This window comes from Hyla sarda, chromosome 9 (genome assembly GCF_029499605.1).
Source record: "Hyla sarda isolate aHylSar1 chromosome 9, aHylSar1.hap1, whole genome shotgun sequence".
In the NCBI taxonomy this organism is placed as follows: Eukaryota; Metazoa; Chordata; class Amphibia; order Anura; family Hylidae; genus Hyla; species Hyla sarda.
This window is the reverse complement of record NC_079197.1, coordinates 56205982-56222111: the sequence shown is the minus strand read 5'-3', so window position 1 is coordinate 56222111 and position 16130 is coordinate 56205982. Positions and strand designations below refer to the sequence as shown.

Sequence of the window (16130 nt, the reverse complement as noted above, 5' to 3'; positions counted from 1 at the left end):
CCAGGAAAGCATTGCACTCCACACACTGATAGATCCGTCTGTTTCTTTGCAGAGAAATTTATGCAGCAAAATGTACAGAACTCTCAGCTGGCCGGGGAATGGAGCGCAGTGCTGCCCGCTTCCCCGGCTAATAACTCACGATCAGCAATCTGACTGACATGTCAAAAGTTGTTTTTAATGACAGTAACACTTTAGCAATTTACTTTATATTTGTTTTATAATAATGTCTTTTCTTTAGGTATGTTTTCTATCTTTACAAAAAACTCTCTAGTCCCCTGACTGTGCTGTCTCTGTAAGCTATGTTTAGGTTTTCTCTATTTCCTGGTTGTTACTTAAAGCTTTGCAAACACAGTAATAAATCTATATTTGTTATCTATATTTTTCAAAGAGCAACTACCTGTGTTATATGATCAGCCACTACTATAGACTTCTAAATATATTCTGTAAATCTACATGATGAGGAGGAGACCAATATGTCATTCTATCTGAAATGTGTGTTTGTCTGCTAGGAAACCAAAGAAAAAAAGACATAGCCCAGACAAGCACAGATTTCTCATATTATGGGTGATTTGGCTGGTTTCACCATGTTTGTGAACAGATATGTGTGGGTACTAAAAAGGAGGCACAAATGAGATTTGTTTCTGAACCCTTTTTAAAGCTGCCTATAATGTGAGGGCAACCACCTTTCAGGTTACATTTGAGGGTTTACAATTTTATGTCAATGCCACAAAGAAGCAAAATAATTCTTAAATTTAAAGTTGAAAGTACAGTTTAAGTGGTACTATGTACGTCAACTTTCCTGACATCTCTATTTAACAAGCACATGCCTTGTGTATTAAGCATTGTCTTTATCAATGTCGAACCAAATACCCTTGGTAAAAGTGTACCAGTTGTCATTTCCTTGGCCGATCACTTGCCATTTGCTGTGTTTAGCGTCTGTTTCTTTCCTGTTTTTCACTCTCTATCAAGCAATATGATTACTCTTCTGTGTGAAGTATATAAATAACTATGAACTCACCTGGCTATAAAATCTGCAAACTCCATGTTCTACCGTTCCCTTCTTGTCTATGTCAGCCTGAAGTGGGAGGTGAAAACTACTGAATTTTTTGCCTTTTGTCACTATTTGAACATTCCTGTTCCAACTTGTTAGCAAAGTTACTGAGTTTAGAGTTACACACATTAGAAAGCTGTCTCATTTCTTTATTTTACACACTATATTAATTGGCAGCTATGTAATTCCAATCTGAGGCACATTTAAGACTATTTATTAATAACTTGACAAGGAACTGAAAAGTAATCACACTTGTTTGGTTAACTGTCTTATCAGGGATGTCACGCTATATTGCTAAGCCTCACCTGGTAAAGTCTTCTTCTCCAAGCATGTGTCGAGGAACAGGAGAATATCTAGATGGGGTGACTTGTGGGGGCTGATAAGGAGATTTGCTTTCCACACTACTCAGGTATCCTCCCAGAGTGGAGTTATGGCTTATGTGATTATCAACAGTGAAAGCTGTAAATATAAAAGATCTATTAGAGAAAGGAAACAGTAACCTTAAAGGGGTATTCCAGGAAAAACTTTTTTTCTTATATCAACTCGCTCCAGAAAGTTACAGATTTGTAAATTACTTCTATTAAAAAATCTTAATCCTTTCAGTACTTATGAGCTGCTGAAGTTGAGTTGTTCTTTTCTGTCTAAGTGCTCTCTGATGACACGTGTCTCGGGAACCACCCAGTTTAGAAGCAAATCCCCATAGCAAACCTCTTCTACTCTGTGCAGTTCCCAAGACAAGCAGAGATGTCAGCAGAGAGCACTGTTGCCAGAAAATAAAAACTATCAAAAGCATCATATATATGTACATTAATTCATTTCCTGAAAGCGTGTTTTTGGTTATATACAAGGAGAATCAAGGTATTATGGGGAAGATTTATCAAATCCAGTGTAGAGAAAAAGTTGACCAGTTGCCCATAGCAACCAATCAGATTGCTGCTTTTATTTTTATTTTTTTAAATAAGCAATCTTATTGGTTGCTATGGGCCATTGGGGAACTTTTCTTCTACACACGCTCTGATAAATTTCCCCCTATGTTCTTAGTTGTACACTTTGGAGGGATTTACTAATCATTTAACCCCTTAACCCCTTAAGGATCGGGGGGTTTTCCGTTTTTGCATTTTCGTTTTTGGCTCCTTGCCTTTAAAAAATCATAACTCTTTCAATTTTGCACCTAAAAATCCATATGATGGCTTATTTTTTGCGCCACCAATTCTATTTTGTAATGACGTCAGTCATTTTGCCCAAAAATCTTCGGTGAAACGGAAAAAAAAATCATTGTGCGACAAAATTGAAAAAAAAACGCAGTTTTGTAACTTTTGGGAGCTTCTGTTTCTACGTAGTACATTTTTCGGTAAAAATTACACCTTATCTTTATTCTGTAGGTCCATACGATAAAAATGATACCCTACTTATATTGATTTTGTTGGACTTCTGGAAAAAATCATAACTACATGCAGGAAAATTAATACGTTTAAAATTGTCATCTTCTGACCCCTATAACTTTTTTATTTTTCCATGTATGGGGCGGTATGAGGGCTCATTTTTGCGCCGTGATCTGAAGTTTTTAACGGTACCATTTTTGCATTGATAGGACTTATTGATCATTTTTAGAGGATATAAAAAGTGACCAAAAATGCATATTTTGGACTTTGGAATTATTTTGTGCGCACGCCATTGACCGAGCGGTTTAATTAATGATATATTTTTATAATTCGGACATTTCCGCACGCGGTGATACCATATATGTTTATTTTTATTTACACTGTGTTTTTTTTAATTGGAAAAGGGGGGTGGTTCAAACTTTTAATAGGGGAGGAGTTAAATGATCTTTATTCACTTTTTTTTTTCACTTTTTTTTTGCAGTGTTATATCTCCCATAGGGACCTATAACACTGCACACACTGATCTTCATCATTGATTACTGGTTTCTCATAAGTAACCAGTGATCAACGATTCTGCCGCATGACTGCTCATGCCTGGATCTCAGGCACTGAGCAGTCATTCGGCGATCGGACAGCGAGGAGACAGGTAGGGGCCCTCCCGCTGTCCTGTCAGCTGTTCGGGATGCCGCAATTAGCCGCGGCTATCCCGAACAGCCCGACTGAGCTAGCCGGCCAATTTCTGTTTCGCTTTTAGCCGCGCGGCTCAGCTCTGAGCGCGCGGCTAAAGGGTTAATAGCGCGCGGCGCCGCAATCGGCACTGCGCGCTATTAGAGGCGGGTCCCGGCTTCATTATGACGCCGGGCCCGCCGTGATATGACGCGGGGTTACTGTGTAACCCCGCGTTATATCAGGAGAGCATGACCAAGGGCGTACCTGTACGCCCTTGGTCCTTAAGGGGTTAAGGACCAGGGGGTTTTCCATTTTTGCACTTTCGTTTTTTCCTCCTTACCTTTAAGAAATCATAACCCTTTCAATTTTGCACCTAAAAATCCATATGATGGCTTATTCTTTGCACCACCAATTCTACTTTGTAATGACATCAGTCATTTTACCCAAAAATCTACGGCGAAATGGAAAAAAAAAATCATTGGGAGACAAAATTGAAAAAAAAAACAAAAAACATTTTGTAACTTTTGGGGGCTTCTGTTTCTACGCAGTAAATTTTTCGGTAAAAATTACACATTCACTTTATTCTAGGTCCATACGATTAAAATGATACCCTACTTATATAGGTTTGATTTTGTCTTACTTCTGAAAAAAATCATAACTACATGCAGGAAAATTTATACGTTTAAAATGGTCATCTTCTGACCCCTATACCTTTTTTTATTTTACCGCGTATGGGGCGGTATGAGGGCTCATTTTTTGCGCCGTGATCTGAAATTTTTAGCGGTTCCATTTTTGTATTTATCGGACTTGTTGATCGCTTTTTATTCATTTTTTCATGATATAAAAAGTGACCAAAATACACAATTTTGGACTTCGGAATTTTTTTGCGCATACGCCATTGACTGTGCGGTTTAATCAAAGATATATTTTTATAATTCGGACATTTCCGCACGTGGCGATACCACATATGTTTATTTTTATTTACACAGTTTTTTGTTTTTTTTTAAATGGGAAAAGGGGGGTGATTCAAACTTTTATTAGGGGAGGCGTTAAATGATCTTTATTCTCTTTTTTTCACTTTTTTTTTTTTTTTGCAGTGTTATAGCTCCTATAGTGACCAATAACACTGCACACACTGATCTTTTACATTGATCACTGGTTTCTCATAGGAAACCAGTGATCGATGATTCTGGCGCTTGACTGGTCATGCCTGGATTTCAGGCACTGAGCAGTCATTCGGCGATTGGACACCAGGAGGCAAGGTAGGAGACCCTCCTCGTGTCCTTCAGCTGTTCGAAACGCTGCGATTTCGCCGCAGCTATCCCGAACAGCTCCCTGAGCTAACAAGCATGGTTTCACTTTCACTGCCGCGATCACTGCCGCGCGCTATTAGCCACGGGTCCCAGACGTTGTTAGAGGCTGGGCCCGACCCGCTATGACGCGGGGCCCCCGCGTTATGGAAAGGGAAAGGACTCAGGACGTACCGGTACGTCCTTGGTCCTTAACAGGTTAATGTGTACAGGGGGCCTCCTTAATGCCTACGAGGCAAATTTCTTAGATTAACTTCTTGCGACGGTCGTGGCTACTTGTGGGTGGCAACGCAACCCAATTCACAAAGCACACAGCACAATTGCTACAGTGTGACATATCGATCTATAGTTGTGCCAAAATCTGTCTTGACCAAAATCACTATGCTTTTTTTTTTTATATCAACTCGCTTAAACAGATTTGTAAATTACTTCTATTAAAAAATCTTAATCCTTTCAATAATTATCAGCTGCTGAAGTTGAGTTGTTTTCTGTCTGGCAACGGTGCTCTCTGCTGACATCTCTGCTTGTCTTGGGAACTGCACAGAGTAGAAGATGTTTGCTATGGGGATTTGCTTCTAAACTGGGTGGTTCCCGAGACACGTGTCATCAGAGAGCACTTAGACAGAAAAGAACAACTCAACTTCAGCAGCTCATAAGTACTGAAAGGATTAAGATTTTTTTTCATAGAAGTAATTTACAAATCTGTTTAACTTTCCGGAGCCGGTTAATAGATATAAAAAAAAAGTTTTTTCCTGGATAACCCCTTTAAAGATGCATGCAACACTAAGTGAGTGGGAATAGATTAACTCTTCACATTCACACCTACATGTGATGGTGTGTAAGTGACAAAATTCAAACCATATATTTGTGGCAATACTAATTTATTATTATTATTTTTTTTTTTTTTTTTAGAGAAATATGTTAAAAACTTACTGACAACAAATGGCTATATTACATTGGTACATCTGGTTTGTTTTGGAATTTGGGAAAATCACCTCATCTAGCACTATGCACAAAGATCTGCCACCTAAGATAATGCTGACTCCCCTACTTTGCATACAGCATATCATAGAGCAGATCATACAGAAGAATGCATCCACTCCATTATTTTCTTCTTAAAGTGTGCCTGTCGTTAACAAAAACTTTTGATATAATGTAGATAATAACATTATATGTATATTTGTAATTTACATTGATTAAAAATGTTGTATATTTTTAGGCGAAAAAGTGCTGCCCCTGCAGCTATTGCCTGCGTGTCTCTGGAAGGAGACCAAACACAGGAAGTGTAGGCAGGACAAACCGGGCTCTGTGCTGGCTCCTGGCTTGTTAATTATCCTGATGTGTGAGCCGTGAGCATGTCCTAGAGCCTCACTGCACAGAGCCCTGCTTGTCCTCAGAGGACAGAGCCCTGCTTGTCCACCCATACTTCCTTTATTTGGTCTCCTCACAACAGCTGAAGGGACAAAAATGTCCACATTTTTTAACCAATATACCGTATATTACAAATAAACAGATAATGTTATAATCTACATTACATCAAAAGTTTTTGTTAACGACAGGCACACATTAAGAAGAAAATAATGGAGTGTATGCATATATGAAATGTTTTTGTTAAGGCAGTTACACTTTAAAACAATGCAAAGCTATCTGACCTGCCACAGCAGGAGCTACTTGATCATTTCAATACAAACCAGGGATTGGTGCACTGTACTTACGCTTACTGAACAACTAAACCTTTGCCTTTTTTTGTTATAAGTATCCCCTAATTTTTCCTCACTAGAATCAGTACTATATCAATATTATACTCACTGCTAGCATAGTCAGGGGGAGCATAAATCTCATTGAGATGAACAGGGCCGGGCTTAGCTACTTTGAGATAAACCATGTCAGAGGTGTTCTTTAGTGCAGCCACAGCTTCCTCGTGTCTGACATCCTGCAGGTTGGTATTATTCACCTATGAGTAAACGAGAGATAACATAAATTAATGAAAAGAAGCCAAAATCGCTCCTTTTACTGAATTTTGTTCAAACAGGTTGTAACTCACAGCTAAAAGTCTGTCACCAATCTGTAGTCTTCCATCTTTCTGTGCAGCTCCCCCTTCAATGATTTTTGTGATATAGATACTGTTGTCCCCTGGAATGTGCTGGTTACCAATGCCTCCAGCAATACTGAACCCTAGCCCTGTAAAATAATCAGATGAAGTTAAAAAATGCAAATTCCAGGTGAATATTGCTATCATTTCATATCCCTAATCATGTTAAAATTCCGTTTACAAGGCTTTTTATTGGTAATTTACCATCATGGTCAATTGTAATTGCAATTACTTTTGGGTCAATGGTATTGTAAAATCCCTTCAAGTTTACATGTAATTTCAAGAGATGTTTTTATATACCTGCATAGAATTGCTAGATTAACCCTTTAGAGTAGCGACAAAGGGATTTGAATCCTCTCACTGCTGTTATTGAGCTCCTGTCTGTCTGTTTCTCATTCTCCAAATTTCAGGAGGCAGGAACAGAGCTGGGCTGTTTGCCAGTCGTACACACACAAATATTGTTTCCCCTTAGTTGTCTGGCCAATCACAGCACCTGTTCCTTGCTGCTAGTGAAAGTGTAACGGACTTAACAATCTGGGTGATGATTTACAGTACACTAATATAGATGGCATGTGGAGGGAGATGGAGTTATTGATGCACTTTTGCAAGGTACTATGTGAGCAGAAAGGAAAAAAACAGCAGTAGCTTAGCAAATAAGGTGTTATAGTAAGCATTGAACTCCTGTTGCTGTGACATGATGACGCCTTGATTTACTTTTACCCGCACATAGTAGTAGCTTATTCCTGCCCCACTTCCTGAGTTTCAGTCTAGTCTCTCTGTTACTAGAGACTTACCGAAACAATTCAGCAGGCAATGGCTAGGAGATTGCAGGGAAGTGCGACACCTAGTGGCCAAGATTATAGAGCTCTTTTACTGGGATAAGGAGTCCTTTTTAGTAAATTGAACAATTTCTTAATATGTTACAGATCAAATATGCAGAAAAATCGAAAAGAAAAAACACCAAAACATAACCTTTACTGATACTTGTTAAAACACCTGGCAATAAGGTAAGAATGCTATAGTGACTTAATAAAAGTATTAATGCATTAAAAGTTTGTCCTCGTATGTAAGACAGAGGTGCCACAAAGTAACCTCTCTGACTGACTTTAATATGACCAGATTGCAAATCCATTTGTTATATATACGTGGTAAAGTCCACTCAACCAGAGTCTCTCCATGTCAATAGGGTTCTCCTGTAGGGATAACCCCTAGTCGCCTCATATAAATGGTATTCAATGTATAAATATATATATATATATATATATATATATTATAGAGAGAAAAGGTAGCTCTAACCACAAAAGACAAGTTGATAAAGCTTAATTATGCCAGATGAGTACTGATGTATAAGGTCGCGTATCCTATGCGACCTGAAAATAATATTGAAAGTGAGAAGAGAAACACTTTCCTCAAATCTGGTCTTTTGTATGCTCTGAAAAAATGGTGAGAGAGCGTATATTAAGAATTGTGTATATACACAGTTGGTACTGAAGTAGAAACAATATGTATTATATTAAAACATACATATATTTATTGATGTCATTGTCTATGGCAACTGCCTGCAGGGCCCTTGCAGCAGTGTCAATAGATACAAACAAATGTAAAATTAATAAAATAATATATAAAAATTATTATAAAAATAATTATGCAGATAAGTTAAGAAAGTCCATATTATGCAATCCAAAGGATAGCCAGCGATTTCGAATGCAATATTGCACAATATATAATCCAGTGGGTAAAGTTCCATATAGCTTAGAGAGATTCAAAAAGTCTTATGTAATGAACAAAGTTTGGAATTGCAGGACAGTGTTGGCTTACCTGTCCTGGCGGGATCCCACGGCGCTCTCACTACTTACCCACAGCGGCTTCCGAACTGGACGCCTAGTTGTTCCTTGGGATGGTGAGTCGTAAGCGCCGGTGAGCCAGGGGAGGGAGAGGTCTGTTTGTCGGCGTGGTGATGCGAAGTTCCATGCGCTATGCGCATGCTATTTAAAAAGAGACCCAGCCGGTCTGTAAACGCGTCTAGCCTTTATACCCATAGCAATCTATAGGTATTTGCAGCATTCTATAACCTCCCGATGCCCATGGCGCACGAACCATACTACAGAGATAAGTCGATCTTCCTGGTGCGCACAGCGCACAAAACTTCAGATCACTACACCGGCAAGCAGATCTCCTGGTGCGTATAGCGCATAAACATAAATAACACCACGCCGGCAAGTAGACATCCTGATGCGCATAGCGCATAGAACTTCGCATCACCACGCCGACAAGCAGACCTCTCCCTCCCCTGGCTCACCGGTGCTGACGACTCACCTTCCCAAGGAACGACTAGACCAGGCCCGGACTGGCCTACTGGGAACAATCCCGGTGGGCCGCTGGGCCGCTTTGGGGTCTGATTAACGTAGGGGCTCCAGGCCCCTACATGAAAATAGGACCAGCGGGCTGCACAGGCGGCCGCATAGGCCGCCTGCAGGCCCGGCTCTATAACTAGACGGACCAAGCGCCCGCTTAGGGGCGGCCAGGTCCGCAGTCCGGGGTGGGGGGCTGAAAATTTGCTGCCCACTCCGGTCTGTGTCCGCCCTCTCTGTCTGCCACCCTGTCCACTCTGTCTGTCCGTAGCCCTGGGAGCGCAGGGGAGTCACGTGCGATGTCACGTGCGGCGTCATTCCCCCCTGCGTCTTTCTTCATGCCGTAAAGCTGGGAGCCCGGAACTGCTGCTGAGCACGGGACGGATCTGCATGTGATTAAGGTAAGACTGAGGAGAGGGGGGTGTTGTATATGTATTATTGATGGGGGGGGCTGGGGGTGACGGACAAGGAGGAAGGGGTGTATAATTATGATTGATGGGGGGAAGCTGGGGGGTGAAGACCAAGGATGAGGAGGGGGGGTGTATATTTATGATTGATGGGGGGGAGGCTGGGGGGTTAGGACCAAGGATGAGGGGGGTGTATATTTATGATTGATGGGGAGGCTGAGGAAACCAAGGATGAGGGGGGGGGGGTGTATATTTATGATTGATGGGAGGCTGGGGGGTTAGGACCAAGGATGAGGGGAGGGGTATATATTTATGATTGAAGGGGGGGAGGCTGGGGGGTGTTGGTGAGGATAACAAGGATGGGGGGGTTTGGGGAGGTGTGAGGCTGAGGAAACCGAGGATAAGGGGGGAGGTGTATATGCATGATTGATAGATGCGGGGTCCAAAGAATATGGTATAAGTTATAGATTGTGGGGGGGTCCAAGCGCTGGGACCCCCGTGATCTCCAGTACGGGCCTTGGCAGTCAGCTGGAAAAGAGGTATGCCGACCTCGCACGAAGTGCCGGCCGACACACCACTCCGTATACTCCATAGAGATACATGGAGGGAGCGTGCCAACCACGGCTTCCTGTGGGGTCAGACGTCGGCTTCTGGCATAATGACTGGGTCCCCGTGCAGAAGATTGTGGGGGGTCTCAATGCTTGGACCCCCCGCAATCTATAACTTATCCCCTATCCAAAGGCTAATCCAAAGACTAATGGCAGTATTATGTTTAGGGCACAGTGCATGGTAATATTATATTCAGGGCACAGTGTATGGCAGTATTATATTCAGGGCGCAGTGTATGGCAGTATTACATTAAGGGCGCAGTGTATGGCAGTATTATATTCAGGGTGCAGTGTAAGGCAGTATTATATTCAGGGTGCAGTGTATGGCAGTATTATATTCAGGGCGCAGTGTATGGCAGGATTATATTCAGGGCGCAGTGTATTGCAGTATTATATTCAGGGTGCAGTGTATGGCAGTATTATATTAATGGCGCAGTGTATGGCAGTATTATATTCATGGCGCAGTGTATGGCAGTATTATATTCAGGGCGCAGTGTATGGCAGTATTATGTTCAGGGCGCAGTGTATGGCAGTATTATATTCAGGGTGCAGTGTAAGGCAGTATTATATTTAGGGCGCAGTGTATGGCAGTATTATATTCAGGGCCCAGTGTATGGCAGTATTATATTCAGGGCTCAGTGTATGGCAGTATTATATTCAGGGCACAGTGCATGGCATTATTATATTCAGGGCACAGTGTATGGCAGTATTATATTCAGGGCGCAGTGTATGGCAGTATTATATTCAGGGCGCAGTGTATGGCAGTATTATATTCAGGGCGCAGTGTATGGCAGTATTATATTCAGGGCTCAGTGTATGCCAGTATTATATTTGGGGCGCAGTGTATGCCAGTATTATATTCAGGGCTCAGTGTATGGCAGTATTATATTCAGGGCACAGTGTATGCCAGTATTATATTCAGGGCTCAGTGTATGGCAGTATTATATTCAGGGCACAGTGTATGCCAGTATTATATTCAGGGTGCAGTGTATGCCAGTATTATATTCAGGGCTCAGTGTATGGCAGTATTATATTTGGGGCGCAGTGTATGCCAGTATTATATTCGGGACTCAGTATATGGCAGTATTATATTTGGGGCGCAGTGTATGGCAGTATTATATTCAGGGCTCAGTGTATGGCTGTATTATATTTGGGGCACAGTGTATGGCTGTATTATATTCAGTGGGTGCAGTGTGTGGCAGTATTACATTCAGTGGGTGCAGTGTGTGGCAGTATTTTATTTGGGGCACAGTATCTGGCAGTATTATAATGATTATCGTCGTCATACAGAGGATGAGGATCTGCTGACATAGTGTACTGCACTGCACCTAATGTGGGGGGAACTGTACTGCACCAAATGTGGGGGGAACTGTACTGCACCTAATGTGGGGGGGGGAACTGTACTGCACCTAAAGTGGGGGAACTATACTGCACCTAATGTGGGGAGCTATACTGCACCTAATGTGGGGGAACTATACTGCACCTAATGTGGGGGAACAATACTGCACCTAATGTGGGGGAACTATACTGCACCTAATGTGGGGGGAACTATACTGCACCTAATGTGGGGGGAACTATACTGCACCTAATGTGGGGGAAACTAATATGCTTTAAAATGCATGATTTTGCCTATTATGAACAAGAAAATGACGACGTGCTGGTATAATGACGCAACACTATGGGACTGGTATGTAATTTTTTCCAGGGCTGGTTTTCACACCCAGTCCGGCCCTGGACTCGACGTCCGGTTTGGAAGCCACTGTGGGTAAGTAGTGAGAGCACCGTGGGATCCCGCCAGGACAGGTAAGCCAACACTGTCCTGCAATTCCAAACTTTGTTCATTACATAAGACTTTTTGAATCTCTCTAAGCTATACTGAACTTTACCCACTGGATTCCAAATTGTGCAATATTGCATTCAAAATCGCTGCCTATCCTTTGGATTGTATACTATGGAATTTCTTAACTTATCTGCATAATAATTGTTATAATAATTTTTATATATTATTTTATTAATTTTACATTTGTTTGTATCTATTGACACTGCTGCAAGGGCCCTGCAGGCAGTTGCCAAAGACAATTACATCAATAAATATGTGTATGTTTTAATATAATACATATTGTTTCTACTTCAGTACCAACTGTGTATATACACAATTCTTTATATACGCTCTCTCACCATTTTTTCAGAGCATACAAAAGACCAGATTTGAGGAAAGTGTTATTTAATATGTTATATAGGAATACCTCTGTATAGGACCTTAGAGGCCACGTGCCTTTAATTGAATTGTATTATGGTTTAACCCCTTAATGACGCAGGACGTATATTTACGTCCTGCGCCGGCTCCCGCGATATGAAGCGGGATCGCGCCGCAATCCTGCATCATATCGCTTCGCTCCCGGTGCTCATCAACGGCCGGGACCCGCGGCTAATACCACACATCGCTGATCGCGGCGATGTGCGGTATTAACCCTTTAGAAGCGGCGGTCAAAGCTGACCGCCGCTTCTAAAGTGAAACTGAAAGTATCCCGGCTGCTCAGTCGGGCTGTTCGGGACCGCCGCGGTGAAATCGCGGCGTCCCGAACAGCTGATCGGACACCGGGAGGGCCCTTACCTGCCTCCTCGGTGTTCGATCGACGAATGACTGCTCCGTGCCTGAGATCCACGCAGGAGCAGTCAAGCGCCGATAATGCTGATCACAGGCGTGTTAATACACGCCAGTGATCAGCATAGGAGATCAGTGAGTGCAGAGTTATAGGTCCCTATGGGACCTATAACACTGCAAAAATTTTTTTTTAAAAAAGTGTTAATAAAGGTCATTTAACCCCTTCCCTAATAAAAGTTTGAATCACCCCCCTTTTCCCATAAAAAAAATTAAACAGTGTAAAAAAAAAAAAAAATAAACATATGGGGTATTGCCGCGTGCGTAAATGTCCGAACTATAAAAATATATCATTAATTAAACCGCACGGTCAATGGCGTACGCGCAAAAAAATTCCAAAGTCCAAAAAAGCGTATTTTGGTCACTTTTTATACCATAAAAAAAATGAATAAAAAGTGATCAAAAAGTCCGATCAAAACAAAAATCATATCGATAAAAATTTCAGATCACGGCGCAAAAAATGAGTCCTCATAACGCCCTGTACATGGAAAAATTAAAAAGTTATAGGGGTCAGAACATGACATTTTTAAACGTATAAATTTTCCTGCATGTAGTTATGATTTTTTCCAGAAGTGCGACAAAATCAAACCTATATAAGTAGGGTATCATTTTAACCGTATGGACCTACAGAATAAAGATAAGGTGTAATTTTTACCGAAATATGCACTGCGTAGAAACGGAAGCCCCCAAAAGTTACAAAATGGCGGGTTTTTTTCGATTTTGTCGCACAATGATTTTTTTTTCCGTTTCGCCGTACATTTTTGGGTAAAATGACTAATGTCACTGCAAAGTAGAATTGGCGACGCAAAAAATAAGCCATAATATGGATTTTTAGGTGGAAAATTGAAAGGGTTATGATTTTTAAAAGGTAAGGAGAAAAAAAAAACGAAAGTGCAAAAACGGGAAAACCCTGAGTCCTTAAGGGATTAAGGACCTTTGGGTCATGTGATACCCAGAGTTCACTGGGTCAGGACTGACAGGTTCTGCTGACCAATGAGCTTTGTCCCACCCCCCTTAACCCCCTAATGACGCAGGCTATATTCCGTTTTTGCATTTTCATTTTTTCCTCATCACTTTCTAAAAATCATAACACTTTCAATTTTGCACCTAAAAATCTATATTATGGCTTATTTTTTGCGCCACCAATTCTACTTTGCTGTGACATTAGCCATTTTACACAAAAATCCACTGCGAAATGGAAAAAAAAATCATTGTGCGACAAAATTGAAGAAAAAATTAAATTTTGTCATTTTTGGGGGCTTCTTTTTCTATACAGTGCATTTTCCGGTAAAAATTACACCTTATCTTTATTCTGTAGGTCCATACGGTTAAAATGATACCCTACTTATTTAGGTTTGATTTTGTCGTACTTCTGGAAAAAATCATGACTACATGCAGGAAATTGTATACGTTTAAAAATGTCCTCTTCTGGACCTATAACTTTTTCATTTTTCCGCATATGGGGATGTATGAAGGCTCAGTTTTTTGCGCCGTGATCTGACTTTTTTTTATCAGTATCATTTTTTTTGATTGGACTTTTTGATCGCTTTTTATTCCCTTTTTTATGGTATAAAAATTGACCAAAAAGACACTATCTTGGTGCGGTTTAATTAACAATATATTTTTATAGTTCGGACATTTACGCACGCGGCGATACCACATATGTTTATTTTTATTTACACAGTTTTTTTTTTATTGGGAAAAGGGGGGTGATTCTGACTTTTATTATGGAAGGGGTTAAATGATCTTAACACTTTTCTTTCACTTTTATTTTTGCAGTGTTATAGCTCCCATAGAGGGCTATAACACTGCACACACTGATCTTCTACACTGATCAGACAGCAAGGAGGCAGGTAGGGACCCTCCAGCTGTCCTGCAAGCTTTTATCGCGGCAGTCCCGAACAGCTCCACTGAGTTAACCGGCAAAGTTTACTTTTACTTTAGACACGACGAGCAACTTTACTGGAAGCTGAATAACGTCACTCACAAAGATGCCTACCCTCTACCTCGGATTGAGGAATCTCTGACTGCCCTGGGATCAGCTGCTTACTTCCCTAGACTTGACCAGTGGATACTGGAAAGTGCCGATGGTGGAAGAAGACCGCGAGAAGACCGCGTTTGTGACCTTGATGGGGCTCTTCGAGTTCAAGAGAATGCCCTTTGGGCTATGCAATTCCCCTGCCACCTTTCAATGCCTAATGGAACGATGCCTAGGACATCTCAACTTCCAGAGCATGTTACCATATCTGGACGATGTCATTGTCTACTATAAGACCTATCAAGAGCATCTGGACCATTTGAAGGAGGTGTCTCAAGTTCTGATTCAACACGGGCTGAAGATTAAACCTTCTAAGTGTCATCTATTGAAGCCACGGGTCCACTACCTTGGACATATGGTCAGCGCAGAAGGCGTTCAGCCTGACCAAGAAAAAGTGAGTGTTGTCAAGGACTGGCCTACCCCACGCACGGTGCGGGACATCAGAAGCTTCCTGGGATTCACTGGCTACTACCGGTGCTTCATGCCTCACTTCGCGCAAATTGCTTGACCCCATACAGCCATTCTCCGGGGTACCGCGAAAGAGAACTACAACGGAAGACTCCCGATCCAGTGGGCTGAGGAACAAGAAACAGTGTTCCAAGCTTTGAAGTACCTACTCACTGAGCCGCCTATCCTGGCGTATCCCGATTATGGTCAGCCCTTCAGGCTGTACACAGATGCCAGCTTTGAAGGCCTGTTAGCTATTCTATCCCAGGTACAAGAAGGAAAGGGTCAGGGTGATAGCCTACACCAGCAGACACTTGCGAGGAGCAGAGAAGAATGACGCCAACTACAGTTACTTCAAGTTGGAGCTCCTTGACTTGGTCTGGGCAGTTACCGAAAAGTTTAAAGACTATCTAGCAGCCACCCCTTTCACTGTGTACAATGACATCAAACAGTTGGCACACCTGAATACCACAAAATTGGAAGCCATTGAACAGCGTTGGACCTCCAGATTGGCCAACTACGACTTCAACATTAAATACAGAAGTGGCAAGTCTAATGTGAATGCTGATGTATTATCCCATATGGCTCCTGGTGAAGAACCACCCACTGAGGACGAGTGGGAAGACGTGGAGATGCCCCCATTCTATTAAAGGTTTGTGAGTCAAAATGTTCTGACTACTCAAGAAGACGGTGAACCTGGATCTACCAAGGTTCCTGAGGACCTCAATACGTGCAAGACTCTACAAGAGGAGAGTCGATTCATGGGGTATCGGTTGGACTACCGACTTAAAAAAAAAAGTACCAATCTATCTATGCCGGTCACAGTGTGACTTGAATTGAAGAGGTTGTGGCACCAAAGAAACCGACTGTTTATTCACAAAGGACTGCTATACAGGAACTCACTGGATCCAGTCTCTGGTGAACGACTCCATCAGAACCTGATCCCTAGAAGAGATGCTGCCATGGTCCTGAATGCCTATCATGATCGGGACACTTTGTGATCAACATAACTGAAGCCACCATCAGACAGAGGTTTTATTGGGTAGGGATGCGAGGAGACATTGAAAAGTGGTGTGGGGAATGTACTGTCTGCAACGTCACCAAGAACCTCCG

The 16130-nt window shown here is 41.8% G+C and overlaps 1 protein-coding gene across 5 annotated transcripts in view; it reads right to left on the bottom strand.

Annotated features, from left to right (window-relative positions):
• Positions 1-16130, bottom strand: part of DLG3 (discs large MAGUK scaffold protein 3) — a 390374-nt gene that overhangs the window by 187838 nt on the left and 186406 nt on the right. For all 5 annotated transcript variants that reach the window (XM_056540771.1, XM_056540772.1, XM_056540773.1 and 2 more), the window contains 3 exons: positions 6457-6593; positions 6222-6366; positions 1357-1510 (listed from right to left, as the gene is read on the bottom strand). In XM_056540771.1, coding sequence (XP_056396746.1) covers positions 1357-1510; positions 6222-6366; positions 6457-6593 — 436 coding nt within the window. The remainder of the gene's footprint in view (positions 1-1356; positions 1511-6221; positions 6367-6456; positions 6594-16130) is intronic.